General features: G+C 33.6%; 1 protein-coding gene across 1 annotated transcript in view; it reads left to right on the forward strand.

Moving 5' to 3' along the window:
• Window positions 1-6,059, forward strand: part of RPS6KA6 (ribosomal protein S6 kinase A6) — a 125,573-nt gene extending 119,514 nt beyond the window's left edge. The window contains exons 21-22 of the mRNA XM_006908990.1: window positions 4,233-4,373; window positions 5,637-6,059. Of these exons, the coding sequence (XP_006909052.1) occupies window positions 4,233-4,373; window positions 5,637-5,762 (267 nt within the window). The 3' untranslated portion in view covers window positions 5,763-6,059. The remainder of the gene's footprint in view (window positions 1-4,232; window positions 4,374-5,636) is intronic.
• The last annotated feature ends 11,418 nt before the right edge of the window (window positions 6,060-17,477 follow it).

Below are 17,477 nucleotides of genomic sequence, written 5' to 3' on the forward strand. Positions count from 1 at the left end.
CTTCCGATTAGGTTGTCTAACTTAAATACTCAACTGATTGTTTATAAGTGATCCTTCTTGTCATATAGCTCAGTCTTTTTTAAAAAATCACCAGCACTACTATATTCAGTTTGAAAAGAAGGAAAATTATTCATATGGAAGTGTCAGATTTTTATGAACTGTGGATAAGCTCATTTTCCTCTTAGCTATAGAAGAAAATTCAACAAATATTAAGATAATGACATTTCTATTCTGTCATTTGTCATTCATCCTCTGCTTGTTGCTCTGTCAAAGACATCTTGCTACTTATTTCTGAAGAAGGTTAAAAAGAAATAAGATCAATTAAGTCTTATTAAAATTATTTCAATTTCTTTGAAAGAAAGTATCAAAATGTTGATACTTCTGCTATAAAACCATTTGATAGCATAAACCAATCACCATTCTGTTCATATCTTTCCTAGGAAACGATAATTATAAGGTAAGCATTTAGGCTATGGTCATATTTACTGAAATTTCATTTTCATTTCAGGAGAATCCACTTTGCTTTTGCAAATCAGTCTTTGTTTTCAAATATAAATGGACCATTTTGTATGTTTAAACACCTGTGGGGCATTTATAACAGTACCTTAATCTTATATAACTTAGCTGAATTTTACCCCAGGAATAATTACATCCTTTTTGCTTTAACTAGTTTAACCATACATCACAGTTTGCCTGGGACAGTCCTGGTTTTTGCCTTTCACTCTCAAGTACCCTGGTTTGGATAACAAATTATATGACCACCCTAGCTTTAATTGTCCTTAATTTCAGTTAAATTTTTTACAATGAATATATAATAAAACTTAATGTTGTTGCATTTCATTACGAAAAATTGCATTTTTTTCCTGAAATGGGGATTTTTATATTTTTCACGAATGCTTACTTAATGCTATAAACATTGAGCACTTACTACATGTATATAATAGTTATTACTTTGAAAAGAAAGCAGCAATAATTATATAAATTCCAAGCATCAATATTTAGTTTAATGGGGAAGAATTAAAGGTAGTATAGTTTAGTACTTAGAAGCCAGACTGACTGCCTGGATGCATATTCTTACTTACTAGTTATGTGACCTTGGAAATGATGCTTAACCTTTTCATGCCTCAGTTTCCACATCTGTAAAGTAAAGATAGTAATAGTATCTAACTCAAGGTTGTTATGTAGATTAAACAGGTTAATGTATCTGGCACATATAAGTGTTCAATAAGTGTTAGCTGGTATTAAGAATGTATAAAGCACTCAGTGCTTTACTGTCAGCTTTTACTGACAGTGTTAATCTTTGAACTTTCCGTTAGCAATAAAGACCCCCATGAGTAAAATTTAAGACATGGCACTATACATTTCAATGTTTGTAGAGGCCCATCCCTTAAAATTATTTTTTTTTATTATTTCACTGTCACTACCTGTACCTTTCAATAATCCCCCAGAATCCTTAGGAAAATATAAAAGATCAAATGAGATTTAATTGTGAGCAAAGTGGTGGTGTTTTTCTTATTACATTTTAGTATATATAGTTGATTTATATGTTGAAATATACTTTTGTGAGTGAGAATAAAGAGACCTATTCTTTTGGGCTAGACTATTGATTTTTTAAAACAACTTTACTGAGGTATAACTGATATACAAAAATTTGCTCATATTTAAAGTATATAATTTAATGTTTTCACATAATTACCCACTAAAAAACCATCACCAAAATCACAGATGCTTCCATTGTAGGTCAATTTTGATTGATTTTTTTCTCCTCATTACGCATTTTATTTTCCTTCTCTTTTGTGTGCCTGGTAATTTTTGATAAGAAGCCAGACTTAGTGAATTTTACCTTGGTGGGTACTGGACACTTGTATTTCTATAAATATTCTTTTTAAAAAATATATTTCATGTTAGTTTCAGATATACAGTACATTGGTTAGACATTTATATATAGTTTATGAAGTGATCCCTCTGATTACTCTAGCAACCATCTGGCTGTACATATAACCATTACAATGCTATTGACTTTCGTAACTACTAATTTGTACTTCTTCATCCCTTCACCTTTTTAAGCTTTATTCTAAGCCACAGTTAAGTTAGGGGAAATAATTTGATACTTCTGGGGCTTCTTTTTAATATTTTTTAAGCAGGACCAGAGCAGTGTTTATTCTACGGCTACTCATTACTCAGATAGATTGCTTCCAATTATTCTACCAAATAAATACTCCATAAATTATGAGGTATTCCAGTCCGGCTGGTGGGAACAGGCAATAATCTCTCCACCCTGTATGAGCTCTGATTTCTCTTTGATCCTTTCAGATAGTTCTTCCCATATTGCCTTTAGTAGTTTTCCTTCCTGTCTTCTTTCCTTCCTTCCTTCCTTCCTTCCTTCCTTCCTTCCTTCCTTCCTTCCTACTCTATGTTTATTTTCTCTATCAAATTGGATAATTCCTATTGCTCTATCTTCAAGTTCACTGGCTATCTTCTGTGAAAACAAATTATAACCCTCTCTCTCTCTCTCCCTCCCTCTCCTGCCCTTCTCTCTCTCTCTCTTTCTCTCTCCAACTCTCCCTCTCTACCTCTCTCCCCTTTCCCCCTTCCCTCCATCCCTCCCTTCTTCTCTTTCTCCATTTCCTTCTCTTTCATTTTCTTTTTTCCACACATATGGATTTATCAGTAATCTGCTGAATACTTGAGGGAGACCCTCTAACGATCTCTATAGTTCTCTCTGTCCTCCTCTCACCTCTCTGGTAGTCTGTCCTGCTAACTCTTATCTACCTTGGTCTCCCCTAACTCTTAGTATGTCTCCTCAACTAGGTTTCTCTTACCTACACAGCAGCCTGAAAACTCTCTCTTCAGGGTGTTAAGCTGGGGCAATCATAAGTCTTACGTGATTTGTTTCCCATCTGTTAGGGATCAGCCTCCTTCATTGCTTAATATCTGATCTTGGGAAAGCTGTTATTTCCTATATTTTATGGGCTTTTTTGGGGGGTGAGTGTTTAGGGGGATTGTTTCAAGCAGGCAGGTATATCCAGCCCCTGGTATTCTTTCTTGACCAGAGGCAGAAGTCCTTGTACTGTTGAACATTTATCATTTATCATTTTTATGATTATCATTTAGATCTGTTTTATTAAATTAATCACTGTTAATTTTATTATTATTTTCCATTTATTTCTGCATATCTGTTCTTTTTCCAATAGATTTTTTTATTGGTTGTTCTACTCCTCTATATAGTTTTAACCAAATTCTGATGTTACTACTACTTAGAGTCTTTAGGTTCACTGCTTCTACTATTAATAAAAATTTCACAAATGAAGATTTTGTTTCTATTTTAGGAGATGCTTATTAAGGACAGTTTACTTCTCTTTTTTCTAAAAGATTCCTGGTAGAAAATTATTTTAAAATATTACATCATTTCATATATTTAAAACTGTGTTTTACTGTAGGGTTATATTGCATTTATAACTTTTATCATAACAGATATAAAATAAGCATATTCACAGTTGCTCTGATGAAAATCTTATAACATTCTGACCACGGCAACACTCATAGTCAGGTTCTAACCTTGGATTTATGTTTTGCTTTCTTTAGTATTTTATACAGTAAAGCCCTAGTTATTGGGTGTATTAACGACCATTGAATCCTCCATTCTATGTTGTATCTGTATATACATACCCTTATACTTCGGGGCCCAGCTTACCAAGAAAGATCAATAGTTCTTTCTCCGTTTGACGATTTAGCACATTCCAGGATAACTCCTTCTACTTTACATTTTCCTCCTTCCTCATTAACCACATTCTAGTTCCACAGATTTGGTATTCCCTAATTTAAAAATGATTAATAAGGTTTTACTGTATATTGAAAAATCTGTTTTAAGATTTTCTTTTGACAGTTAGCTCGTCAGAGTATAGATTTGTTTTCTCTAAGGGTAGGTCAAATAAAACAAGTTGTAAATATAATGATGCTTTCATATTGAGAAAATGTGAAATGATATGTTTTACTAAAAGATTTACTGGTATATAGTTTCTCATCTATATCTATATCTATATCTATATCTATAAACAAAAGAGTGTGAACTATTATTTTTTAGGAGAGTGTTTAGAAAACTGGACTCAAACATAGATATAGCTATAGATAGATATAGATAGATATAGATAGATATAGATAGATATATATACTTTTTTCCTTTTAAATTTTATATTTAAATGATTATATATATATTTTTTCATTTAAATTAGGATTTGCTTTCCCATATGCTACATATGGACCCACATCAGCGGTACACGACAGAACAAGTATTAAAGCACTCATGGATAACCCAGAGAGACCAGTTACCGAATGATCAGCCAAATAGAAATGACACATCATGTGTCTTTAAGGTAAAATATACTCTTATGTACCTTTTAAGTGCTTAATAAACTAATAAAGCCATTGCATGCCATTCACTGATGACAGGTATAGAATTATCTTAAAGTATCTTTATTTTTTTAAAGATGTATTTATAGATTTTTGTTTTTTGATTAACAACCATGAGCTTTTCTTAATCTTCTTTACTTATTGTCCTTCTGATGATAAATGTCTTGATTGTATTTGACTTGTTCTTAGGAGACAGTAGGTCTAAGAGTGGACTAAATGCAAGTTTCATATTGAAACAAAAAATTGCTTTTGGTTCCTAAATTAATAACCATTGGTGTATATTCCTATATTTATAGATGTTGAACCTAGATTTTAAATTTTGATGACTTATGCATTCATCTGTTGAAGGACGCTTATGTTGTTTTTATGTCTTGACTATTGTGAATAATGCTGCAATGAACATGAGAGCACAGATAAATTTTAACATACACACGCAATGGAATATTATTCAGCTTTAAAAAAAGGAGATCCTGCCATTTGCAATAACATGATGTACTTGGAAGACATTATGTTTAGTGAAATAAGCCAAAAAAAAAAAAAACAAAAAAAAAACTCCATGGTCTCTCTTAATGTGGAATCTAAAAACATTGAATACATAGAAGCAGAGTGTAGAACAGTGATTTCCAGGAGAAAGGAGGAGAGAGAAAATGGGGAAATGTTGGTCAAAGCATACAACACTGTAGTTATGTAGGATGAATAAATCTAGAGATAAAATGTACAGTATGATGACTGTAATTATTAGTACTGTATTGAATACTGGAATTTGCTACGCATAGATTTCAGGTGCTCTCATCACAGAAAAAATGATAACTGTGTGAGGAGAAGATATGTTGATTAGTTTGACTATAGTAATCATTTTACTATGTATATGTATATCAAAATATGTTTATATACCTTAAATATGTTCAATTCCTATTAAAAATAAAATCTTAAAAATATTTAAATGCAAACTAAATAAGTGATGAAGGACTGATAAAATGATATATTTCAGTGTTTTGAAATTTTGTAAAAATCATATTTATTGAAATAAAACATATACGAGTAATCAGATATTAATTTATCAAGGGGGCATCAATGCACAAATCAAGTATACTCAATTATTTTCCTGTGGGGGAAAATTGTATTCTAGTTAAATCTCTCAGGATATAACATGAAAGGTTTTGTTTGTTTGTTTGTTTTACCTCTGGCAGTTGTTATTCAGTTTGTGATAATTCTCATTATTTTAGGGAACAGTGGTTGCCACATATTCAGTCTTGACTCACAAGACCTTTCAACCAGTCCTAGAGCCTGTTGCTGCTTCAAGCTTAGCTCAGCGACGGAGTATGAAAAAGCGAACATCAACTGGCCTGTAAGATTTCGTGTTCCTCAGCCAAACTGGATGAAGAGAAAATTAAATGTGTGGCTTTTTGCCTGATCTTATATCAAAGGCATTGTTTTCTGCTACATTACTTGAATATTCTGTTTAAGTCTCCTTATTTAGGGGGAGTGAAATTAAAAATTAAACATACACAGATCCACAATATTCATAATATGTTGTTTTGCGGTAGTGCCCATGTATTTAAGTACATAATTGGGGTCCACAAGGTCCTAACAACTTCTCCGCATACTAACTTCTAAAGTTCCTTTCAAATAAAGTTACTTTAATAGTTTTTCTGGTTTCATACAATAATGGTTTAAGGAGTCATTGCCAACAATCAAGATGCAAATTTAGTAGTATAATGCCAAGCAATTTAGGTATTTTTTGACATCAGATCCTGAAGGATAGGCTTTTTTTTTGTTAAAAAAAAAAGAAAAGAAAAGAAAAACAAATAAAGAGTATTGTAGAAGCTTGTTATTGTGTATAACCAAAGGATGCCATTCATTTGGTAGTAACCCCACTCTGTAGTTACTAAAATGTAGATAGAGTAGTTTGGTTCCAGAGTAGAATTAATTTGCGCTAATATGTGAACTCCTGATATTGTTGGTGCCAAAGTTTTTACAGAAGAATTAAACTACAGATGATGGGTACAGACAGAATTGTGTATTAATCATAAGTGGCCACATCTAGAAATAAAGGTTTCCATAAGGCTTTTGTAAATTTCACATCTAATAGAATTGTAATACAAGTGAAGGATTTTTTAGCCAAAGGCTTTTATATTAGTGTTATGATCTACTAAATAGGTCATAATTAAGCCTTTGAAAATAAAGTACATGATGTTGACACTATCTTGGTGTTATGTAAGCTGATTTTCAAGTGAACCAATTGGATTTAATCATCTGTACCCCTTATAATGAACTATACTGTTATTTTTTGGACCTTCATATGCTTTGAATTACAGTGTAGCATATTAGTCTACCTTGAATCCTGTGTCAATATAGTTGAGATTTTACTGTAGTGGACTTGTGGGCTTAGCACACATGATTTAGTATAATGCATTTCAGTAAACTTTAGAAAATGCTACATAATAGTTATACTTCAAGAAAATAAACTGACATTTTAAATAGGAAGTAATATTAATGATCTACATAAAATTTAAACACATTTTAAAATCATATTATAAAAGAAATCTGGCCAAATTGGCCTTATTAAATTTATGATTGAGAATCACTGTGTAGTATGTATTAATTTCTCTAAATGATGGAATTTTAAAGAATCTTTTTGTGTTGTTGAAGAAAATACCATTACTACAACAACAGCTGCTGCTACCACCACCACCACCACTACTACTACTGATAGAACACATGAATGTAAACTGAAGGATATTACAGTTTTGTTTACTGAATATAAGTGAACTACTTATGTGTGCTAGGTGTACTGTTTGCTGTGTATTTTATTTTGCTTAGTTTAGAAAGAGAATTCCTGATTGCTGAATTATGCGGTTTAGCCTAAAAGACTTACACCTTTAGTATTTAATAAAAGAAATTATACATATACTCTTTATAATGTAAATGGTATATATTCCATGCACAAAGATCTGTTTCTTGGATGTGATATATAAAAAAGTATGTATCCTTATTTTGAGGTGTCCTTTTGCAGTAATTGAAAGACATTAAATAGTATCTAATGTTACATGGAAAACATCATATCTTGTAGATTTTTATGTCCCAATTTGGCGTTTTCTTTTCTTGTTTTGCTTTATAACTAAAAGTACCTGCATGTAACAATTTGTTTCCACATATTCTGACTTATTTTCCTCTTGTCATTAACTTGTTTGTGCTATTATGCCTTCCTGTCAAAACTGATATGACAAACTCATATCAGTTTTTGGTGTTGAAGTTTTCAGAACAGAGATACTATTTCCATATGCACTTTTCTAATAATAGAATTAGAGTAAGTGAAATTGGAAAATGGAAAGTGATCACAGAATAACTTTCGATCTTTCCATAATCAATAATTTTTTAAAAGTAAATGATCTTAATTAATTTTTCAGTGCGTTTGCACTGAAAGGTCATGTCATGCAGTCCTTTTATGAAAGGCACACAATCAGAATTAAGCAGTGGACACCATGATTACTCATAACTCAGTAATGATTGACAATGGGTAAAAGACACAGATAAGCTAGTAGATTTTCCCGACAATTGTTTAAGTGTTTTCTGCTGAAAAACTCAGACATGGTATTTTAGCAACAGTAGTAGGGGAAACCTTATTATAAGGAAACGCTTCAAACTATATTCTCATTTTGTAAAATGAACCCAGGATTGGATGCCTAATGTCCATTTTGACTTGGACTCTAGAGCAACAAATTCAGATGTGAATGGGAAATTTTTTGATGGAACTCCTCTAAATCCTTAACCAGTAAAAACAAATCCTTTTTATAAAACTTTAGGATATTATGGTTTCTAATAGATTTATGAACAATTATTTTGCATTGCTTAATCTTTCTAGTTGATGCTTCTTGGTAGTATTTAATGATAGCGCAGTCTGGAGATTTTTTTGGTATCTGCAAGGAAGAGGATATTGTATTTTTTTTTTCTAAAAGAGAAAACAATTTTTCCTGGACAGACTAACAATCTAATGTCCTAAAGCACATATTATTATGAATAAACTCAGGAAACTGTTTGCAAGAAAATTAAAATGTAGCATCGGAGATGGTGATTTTCTAGGGGGAAAAAACTTTTAGTTCTTTCAAATTGAACTTTAGCCTATTTTGTTAGATCCAATAATATCTAAACATTGTTTTTTATAATTTACCGCCATTGATAATTAAACACTGTAAAACATTTTGTTAGCACCTCTAATTCGCCCAAAGGGATTTCATATGTGTAGGCAACCCACAAACTTAAGAACAGATGCTTGGTGTTTATTGAAACATCATGTTAAATTAGTATTGACCACAGAAACTTATTTATACTGACTGGATAGTATTTTCCTGACAATAAGAGACTCTTTATATCTTAAGAAGGAAAAGAACTGCTTACTTGTCATTCTCTTTCTTCCACCTTTCCAGCCCCACGTGCGATCACATTTGATTACCTTACAGAGAACTCCATGATTAAATTACTCCAGAAGGATTCTGTGCCCCAAAAGGACCTCACACCCGTCCCCTTTTGCAAGTAAGAACTTCCATTTGCAGAGAGTAGTTATTTTCAGCTAAAGAGGTGAAAGGAGAGCTAGCTCATTAAATTTTTCTGTCAGTGGCTAATAGATAATTGGCATTTTTCAAGAAAGATATCCATTAATCAAATAAGTTTATAGTTGCTGTATATTTAGGCAGTATAACTAAAATATGAATAATTTAAAATTCAGTTACTATGAGGGACGATATTTTGAGGCAAGGAACTTACATACTATGCCCCAGAGCCAGATTATCCAATAGAACGTTTCTTTTTTGCACAGCTCCTTTCTACTTCTCAATTTACATTTTTAAAAACCTTCCAAGCTTTTTAATCACAATAGACTTCTATGACAGAATGGTGTGGATGGAGGCAGTTGTTAAGCCCATATTTATCTGTATTCTTGTTTCTTATAGTACTTGACCTATAAGATAAGGAGTCTCCCCATGCCCCCCATATCCCAATTCCTATTGTATTGATAGAGAAAAAAGCACAGAAAGATTGAATGCAAACCATCAATGGGGTCCAAGTCTCCAAATTCTTTGTCTAGATTTCAGGACACAGATATTCTATTTATTACAATGTTATTTTTCATCAAGAATGCAAGCCATATTAAATATAAATTGGTCAACTACAATTAAATTTTTTTAGAACAATTTCTTACATTTCAAAGCTTATTCAGATATGTTGGTATGTGTCTCAAAATGAGTGCTGAAATTAATAGAACAATTCAGTAGTTTGCTATTTGCCTTCCTATACAAGAGTATAGTGGCATTGATAGTGATTCATAAATACATTGTACTCATGGATACACTGTTCCTGATTTTAGTCTTGCAATATAGTGACATCCATATGATTTGAATAAAGTGATAATGCTTGATCATTTAAAATTCAAGTTGGTTGTTAATATTTAAAAGTATAGTAAGTCTTAAATTATAGGCATTTAGTTTCTTCATAATATGAAGAAAAACAGAAAGGAAATTTTTAGAATACATAAATTCAGGCTGGCTATCTTATAGTCCTCAAATTATGTATCTTTTAGCTTATTGACCAGCAAGAAATCTTAGCTAAATGCTTAGAAATATATGTATATGTGATTGCCAAGTATGATTTGTTCTATATTCACATTTCTAAACCTTGGTCAATAGAGCATCTTTGGATGACTGGTTTGCTTTCATTCTATTTGTCTAAGTACATGAACAAATCTCTTCAAAAGGTATTTGTCAAACATCTAATTTTATGTGAGACAGTTCTAGAGAATGTACTAAGTGCTTTAGTTTCTTAATAAATTATCATAATGTGACCAATTAGATTTATTGCTTTTTTCTTTCCTATCAACTAATTTTGCTCAGGTCACATTTAAGTTCTCTTATCAAATTCACTCCCTCTAAAATTGAGACCACTTATAGCAAAAAGTAAATGTAAGTTTGTTTATTAATGTAATAAAATTATTTTTAATATCATGAAAGCAGTCTAACAGTCATTTTTAAAGTTATACAAGAAACCTTAATTAAATATCCAAATGCCAACATGGTTTGGAAATGAGAATTTATCTTGCATTAAATTCCACAATGCAAAACAAAAGGAGGATGTGTTTCTGTGTTTGATTTAAAAAAAAAAAAAAGTATATAGTGTTGGGTACTTATGAGTTAGCATCGGGGTTATGCAGAGAGAGCATAGTTTGCTGTAGCCACAGTAAAAAAATATTGTCTTGCCAATACTTCCCAAGTACTTTGGGATTCTTCAACTTATTTTCTGATATGGCAAATATATTCACCAACATTTGATTGCAATTCTCAAGACAGAAATGGGTGAAATAGAATTTGTGTGTAATTTTATTCATGTGTACTTAAAAACTTAAAAGTTGCAATTGAAAGAAAAAGTTCTCAATGTTCAGATAACTGTATTTTCTTTTTCTGACTACATTATGGAATTTATAACATCATTTATTTTATAAATGCTTTTTTTAAAGCACTGTTCCTTTTGACATTGAAGTTTTCATTATACTATATTTTTCATGTAACGCCCAATCCAATAGTGCATTTTACAGTATTTTCTCCTTCACCATGCTGCTAAAGAAATGGCTATCATTTTGAACTTACAACATGCCAAAGATGACGTAGAAATTATATTTATTTTTGTTTCTGAGCGACATTTATCAAGATATGTTAAATTACTGGCATTCTCTGGGTACTAAATAAAAAGGCTGCAACTTTCTAACATTTTACAGTTGACCTTGCTTGATCATTTATGGATATAAAGCTGTCTGCTTTGGTAAACATGTACAACTACTTGCAGATTTCACTGAAAGTTGCTATACAATGTTCAGAAACCAGTTGTAAAAAAGTGTTTCAAGATTTTACTTGTTTATTCACATACCTTGATATTTCCTGAAGTGTAATATTTTCTCATTTTAGGATTACTCTCAATGTTCTTATAAGGCAAAAAAAATTCAAGAAAATTGAGACAAAACTTAAAATATTTTTTAGGACATATCGGGAAAATTCATTTGTCAGCAAGTTAGATAAAGTGACAACCATTTATGAATTAAGGGAAAATTAAAATCTTAGTCTCTCAAGTATTGAAAAAATATATTAAGCTTGGAATCTAAAATAACAAAATCAGCCCCTCAAAATAAGTCATACATTTGTAAGCCATATTAGGTTATAGCAACTGTTCATACATATATAGAAACTTGATTTTTTATGAGGTTCAGAAATGCCTTTGGAGTCTGGCATTCAAAATCTCCATGCACCTCTTCTATTTTTCTCAACTTCTTAAACAAGATAGGTCCTAGAGCAGCTTTGAGAAGTTTGCAAAAATTGCTTTCCTGCTGGCTCATTTTCATCTCTCTTTAGCTTTTGCTCCTTTCATGCTTCTCATGCCCCAATCCCATAGTAAAATATCTGATCACCATTTGTACATTATAACACAAATAATTTATTTCCACTATAGTGTTACTTCATTCTGCATTTGTCTTTTAAGCATTAGCTACCAAGATAAAGAATACATTTTTGGATCACTGAGGACCTGAAATGATTTTGTCTACCAGGCTATACCTGATTTAATCTTGTAGGGTAGGGTGAGGGGTATAAGTAGACCACATTCGTTTCTCCCATGATTCCCCCAGTGCCCCTCTCTTTACTTGGAGAGATAGATCAACTGAAATTGTTGGTCTATTTTTGAAGGTAGAATTTATGTTCTTCTGCTACTGGCTTCTAGAATTAGAATCTGATCTATTAAAGCCTAAGGCAGCCTCTCTTTCTATATCTCTTCATTTTTATGGCCTTTTCCCTGCTTCAAGATTCTCAAATACATTTGTTATATTGTCTGGACTTAGGTATTTTAGATTTTTTGCTTTGTTTGTTTCATTTAGTATTTTAAAGCGAGCCACTGTCTTTGACCTCTGATAATTATTCAGATTCTGACAAAAACACATTGTTAATAAAGGCATTTTTTTTTTACTTAACAGTTGTATATTGTTTCTGTGCCAGACACTATTACCGATTTTATTCTCCCTTCTTCTAAAAGAGAGTCAGGGTTGTTTATAGTAGCAGACATGTATCCAATAAGGCTGTTAAAATTGAAACGCAAAAATAAAACCATGAAAATGAGATAAAAAGCATGCTGACAGCGAAGGCTTAAAGGTAATTTAATTGAACATTAAATTTAACTCTCAGCTTCCTGACGGGAAAGGTAAGAAAATAAACTCATCAAATTACATAATAATTATGTGACAAGAAGCCAATTCTTCAAGAGATACTTTTTGCTAATACTAAAGTTTTAAATGTATTTAACATAGGACAACCTTATGTTAGGTAGTTAGACATAAGCCACGGGGGGACAAAGGAGCAAAGGCCCAGCCCAGAGACTACCCAAATAACACCCATTTTGTAGGTAAAAAATCACTCCTGCATCCTGAAAGACAAAGAACTAGAGGCCATAAACCTATAGCTGGTTTAACCCAGTCACAAATGTATACGCAGAAAGTACTACCCCAACCTGCCCATAACCTCAGCCTCATTATACCATCATTATAATACCATGCCTATGAATCTATAACAGACTGAATTCTGGGTAACTGCATGTGCAGTATATGGCGGCCAACAATTAGTCAAGGTAACCTCACATATGGATCATCTAGGACCTCCCATCATGGCCCAAATATGAACAGACCTTCCCACTTCTGCTTTGTTACAGTCTCCTTTGCTGAAAACCTGCTCCTGGCTTAGAGCACACTCTTATCTTTTATCTTTTCACCTTCTAAATTCTACAGGGCTATAGGCTTCTTTAGCATGGCCTGTCTCCTTCTAAAATGTACTTTCAATAAATCTTACTTCTTCTAAATCTCGCTAAGCTGCAATTCTTTCTGCATCGGCGAAAAGAACTGAGAATTCCCAGTATTACCAGGGCAACGTTGGGAGTTCAGACTGCCCCAAATGGTAACACATACAGTGCCATTGTTCATCTATAGGACTCTTTACTTTGGTGAACATTTGTATTGCCATTACTTTGAACTCTTTATCTGGTAGTCTGCTTATCTTTATTTCATTTAGTTTTTTTTTTTTTTCCTGTTTTCATTTTGTTCTTTTGTTTGGAACATATTCCTATGTCTCCTCATTTTGCCTAAGACTCTATTTTTGTTTATATTAGGTAAATCATCTACATATCATAGTATTAAAAAAGTGGCCGTATGTAGAAGGTCTCCTGTGGGGCCCAGTAACAAAATTCTCCCTTTCCACCAGGGCCAGGTGCTCCAGGGGTGGATAGATACCCTCTTGTAGTGTCTGGGCCTTGACTGTTGTGTGCATGTTTTGGGTGGGGCTGGGTCCTAGCATGGTCCCAGCTGCTACAGGAGCACTGGTGAGTTTGGCTGGCCCTGGCCTAGCTAACTGTGAGGCCCAGCCACCACTGCTCTTAGTGTGCCGGTATATGGGGCAGACCACCCAGTGAAACTGGCTGCGAGGTTCAGCTATTATTGCTGCTGGTGCATTAGTGTGCAGAGTGGGCCTCTAGTGTAGGTGGCTGAGAGGTCCGGCCTCAACTGTTTTGAGTGCATTAGTATACAGAGGCTGGCCTCTCATGCTCACTTTGGGGGCACTCCAATGCTATCCACTGAGTGCTGGGAGAGGGTTGGGCACCATTTGAAGGGGTTCTGAGGCCTCCTGTGAACACCAGTTGGGTGCTGGAGGATGGGGCACCACTTTAGAAATCTTCCGGGGCAACCCACCTAGCGCTGGAAGGTGGTGCAGCTGCTGGCAGGTGGGTGCCACTATGGAGGATGAACCCTGGTCCGTGTGGGGAGATTGGCGTGGGTAGGTCCTCAGGGGAACACTGGGAAGTGTGAAGAGTTAGCAGGTTAATGGAGAATGTCAGACCTGGTACTCACTAGTATTGGACAGCCAGGTGGAGGAAAGAAAAACAGAATGGCACCCACCAGTGTCTCTGTTTTCAGAGAGAGCTCCAGCAGATCCTTCTAGCATATGCCCTAAAATAAGTCAATATATCTCCCTCACATATGACCTGAGTGCTTTTTAAACTGCTGTTTCTGCATTGGGACCCATTGTGAGTGAGTTTGCGCATGGTCCCTTTAAGAGAGAAGTCTAATTTTTCCCCAGCCCTCCTTCTTTCCCAGTGCTGGGCCTTGGAGCAAAGTGAGACTGTGTGTAAGTATTTTCAGAGACAATTCTCAGTTCCCATGGCCCTCAACTCTCCAGGATATAAGGCTTGCTGTTTGTCACAACCAAATGTTACAAGGCTTCTCTTGCTGGTGCAGGTCCCCTGAGCTGGGGATCCTGAAGTAGGTGTCATAGGCCTCCCTTTTGGGGAAGGCTTCCCCATGGTTGATATTCCTCCCATTTGTGGAACACTGCTGACTTTCTTATCCATCTGGATGTGGCTTTTTTCTTTATATCCTCAGTTATCGAGAATCTGTTCTGCTAGTCAGAAGGTCATTCTCAGAGATAGTTGGTCTATATTAGTTGTAGTTTAGGTGTGTCCATGGGAGGAGGTGGGCCTAGGTTATTTCTACTCTGCCATCTTGACCCTGCCTCTATTGATGCCTTGTTAAATTTGAATTTCAAATGAATATCAAATATTATTTTGTGTAAATATGTCTCAACTGTTACAAGACATACTGTCATACTAAAAATTAACTGAACATCCTGTATTTTGTATTATTTTATATTAGTTTCAGATATACAGTACAATGGTTAGACATTTATATAATTTATGAAGTGATTCCAACAATTAGCGCCCATCTGACACTACACATAGCCATTATAATAATATTGACTATATTCCTTATGCTGTACTCTAAATCACCATGCTGTTTTGTAACTACTAGGTTTTACTTCTTCATCCCTTCACCTTTATCACCCAGTCCCCTAAGCTCCCGCCCCCTCTGGCAACCAGTTTGTTCTCTGTATCTGTGAGTCGGTTTTAGTTGTTCATTCATTTCTCTCATGACTGTTCTTGTGTTTTTTCACTACTATATAAGTTCCTTAGATTCTGCATGTAAGTCAAATCATATATTTATATTTTTCTGTCTGACTTATTTCACTCAGCATAATACCCTCTAGGTCCACCCATTTCACTGCAAATGGTAATATTTCATTTTTTATGGCTGAGTAATATTCCATTGTATATATTATCCAATGTTTTTTATCCAATCGTCTATCGATGAGCATTTAGATTGCTTCCATATCTTGGCTACTGTGACTAGTACTGCTGTGAATATTGGGGTTCATTGATCTTTACAAACTAATATTTTGGTTGTCTTTGAATAAATACCCAGAAGTGCAATTGCTGGGTCAAAAGGTAATTCTGTTTTTAATTTTTTGAGGAACCTCCAAACTGTTTTCCATAGTGACTGTACCAATTTGCAATCCCACAAACAGTGCACAAGGGTTCTTTTTCTCCACATCCTCACCCACATCTGTTTTTTTGATTTATTGATGATAGCCAATCTGACAGGTGTGAGATGATATCTCATTGTGGTTTTAATTTCAATTTATCTGGTGATTAGTGACCTTGAGCATCTTTTCACATATCTATTGGCCATCTATATGTCCTCTTTGGAGAACCATCTATTCAGGTCTTCTGCTCACTTTTTAATTGGATTGCTTGTTTTTTGTTTTGTTTTGTTTTTGTTTTTGGTGTTGAGTTTTATGAGTTCTTTATAAATTATGGATATTAACCCCTTGTCAGATGTATCATAGGCAAATATCTTCTCCCATTCAGTAAGTTGTCTTTTTGTTTTGTTGATGGTTTCCTTTGCCGCTGAGCACCCTGTATTTTATTTGCTAAATCTGGCAAACCTCATCAGAAATCTCATTTACTAGAATTGGCTCTAACTAGGTTACTTGCTCAACTCTAAATTAGTATTGTGGCCTAGTGAATGTAATGATCTGAATGACCAAGCTTGATTCAAATAACCAATTCTGAGGCCAGAAGAGAACAATACCAAGAATACAGAAACGGAAAGTGAAAAAGCTGAATTTTGAGGCTGGATCTGGTTTGAAATCAAGGTATTATTCTCAGAAAAAAGATAATGATATTAGGCAGTGAAAACAATAGATGTTATTCATAGGAGTGTTTCTTTTATCAACCTGTAAAAATGGCAAAAAATATAATGCATAACAATGAACTTCAATAAAGTAATTCTGTGGAGACTAACCTAATATAGTCCATGTTTAAAATATTCCGAAACAAACAAAAACAAAAACAAAAAATGATGATCTATATTATGTCCTGTATCCTACCTTCCTTAAATATTATTTCTCTTAACCAGGCTTTTGATAGAAACTAGACATCAGATAATTCAAGGATATATTCTCAGAAGAAAGTAAGGAGTCCTGTTATTCTTCATTGTAAATTGTTGAAAGTTAATACTCAGCCAATTTGTGCCTTAATTGTGTTTCAAGATGGGAAAATATGCCAGCTATATAAAACTTTCCAAATATAGATAATGCAACTCTAAGTCTAAAGTGTATAAAAAAGTCACCTTTATCTTTTTTCCTAACATTTCTTAGGTTGTTTGTTTACTCTTTTCAATGATTAGCGCTAACGGGAAGTACATGAATTGTTCACCCAAATTCTTGTGTTTTTCTGCTAGACACTAAGCTTCTGATCTCCTAGCCCATACTCCTATTATCAACTAACTCCCCCAATTATCTAAGGTATGAACATATCTGTGTACACTTTTTATTCCATACCTTATGGAACTGATGCTATGTGGCAGTGACTTGGAACTTAACTGCCTTGAATGATGGTATATTTCATTTTCAGACAGCTGTTGTTGTTATTAAAAAGCTTTCATTATTTTGAGACATATAATACTTCCCTATATTATACACGTTATTTTTCTGAATAAAATTAGGATCAACAGAAAATAAATATGCTTCTTCTTTCAGATCACAATCCTTTCAAGAATTTAAAATATTTTTATTTTTCCCTTCCCTTCTTAGGTCTTTACTTCCCTGACTAAATATTACAATTCTTTAGACTTTCTTATGTAACAGTTTTGTTTTTTG

The sequence above is a fragment of the Pteropus alecto genome, unplaced genomic scaffold (assembly GCF_000325575.1).
Source record: "Pteropus alecto unplaced genomic scaffold, ASM32557v1 scaffold273, whole genome shotgun sequence".
NCBI classification, from domain to species: domain Eukaryota; kingdom Metazoa; phylum Chordata; class Mammalia; order Chiroptera; family Pteropodidae; genus Pteropus; species Pteropus alecto.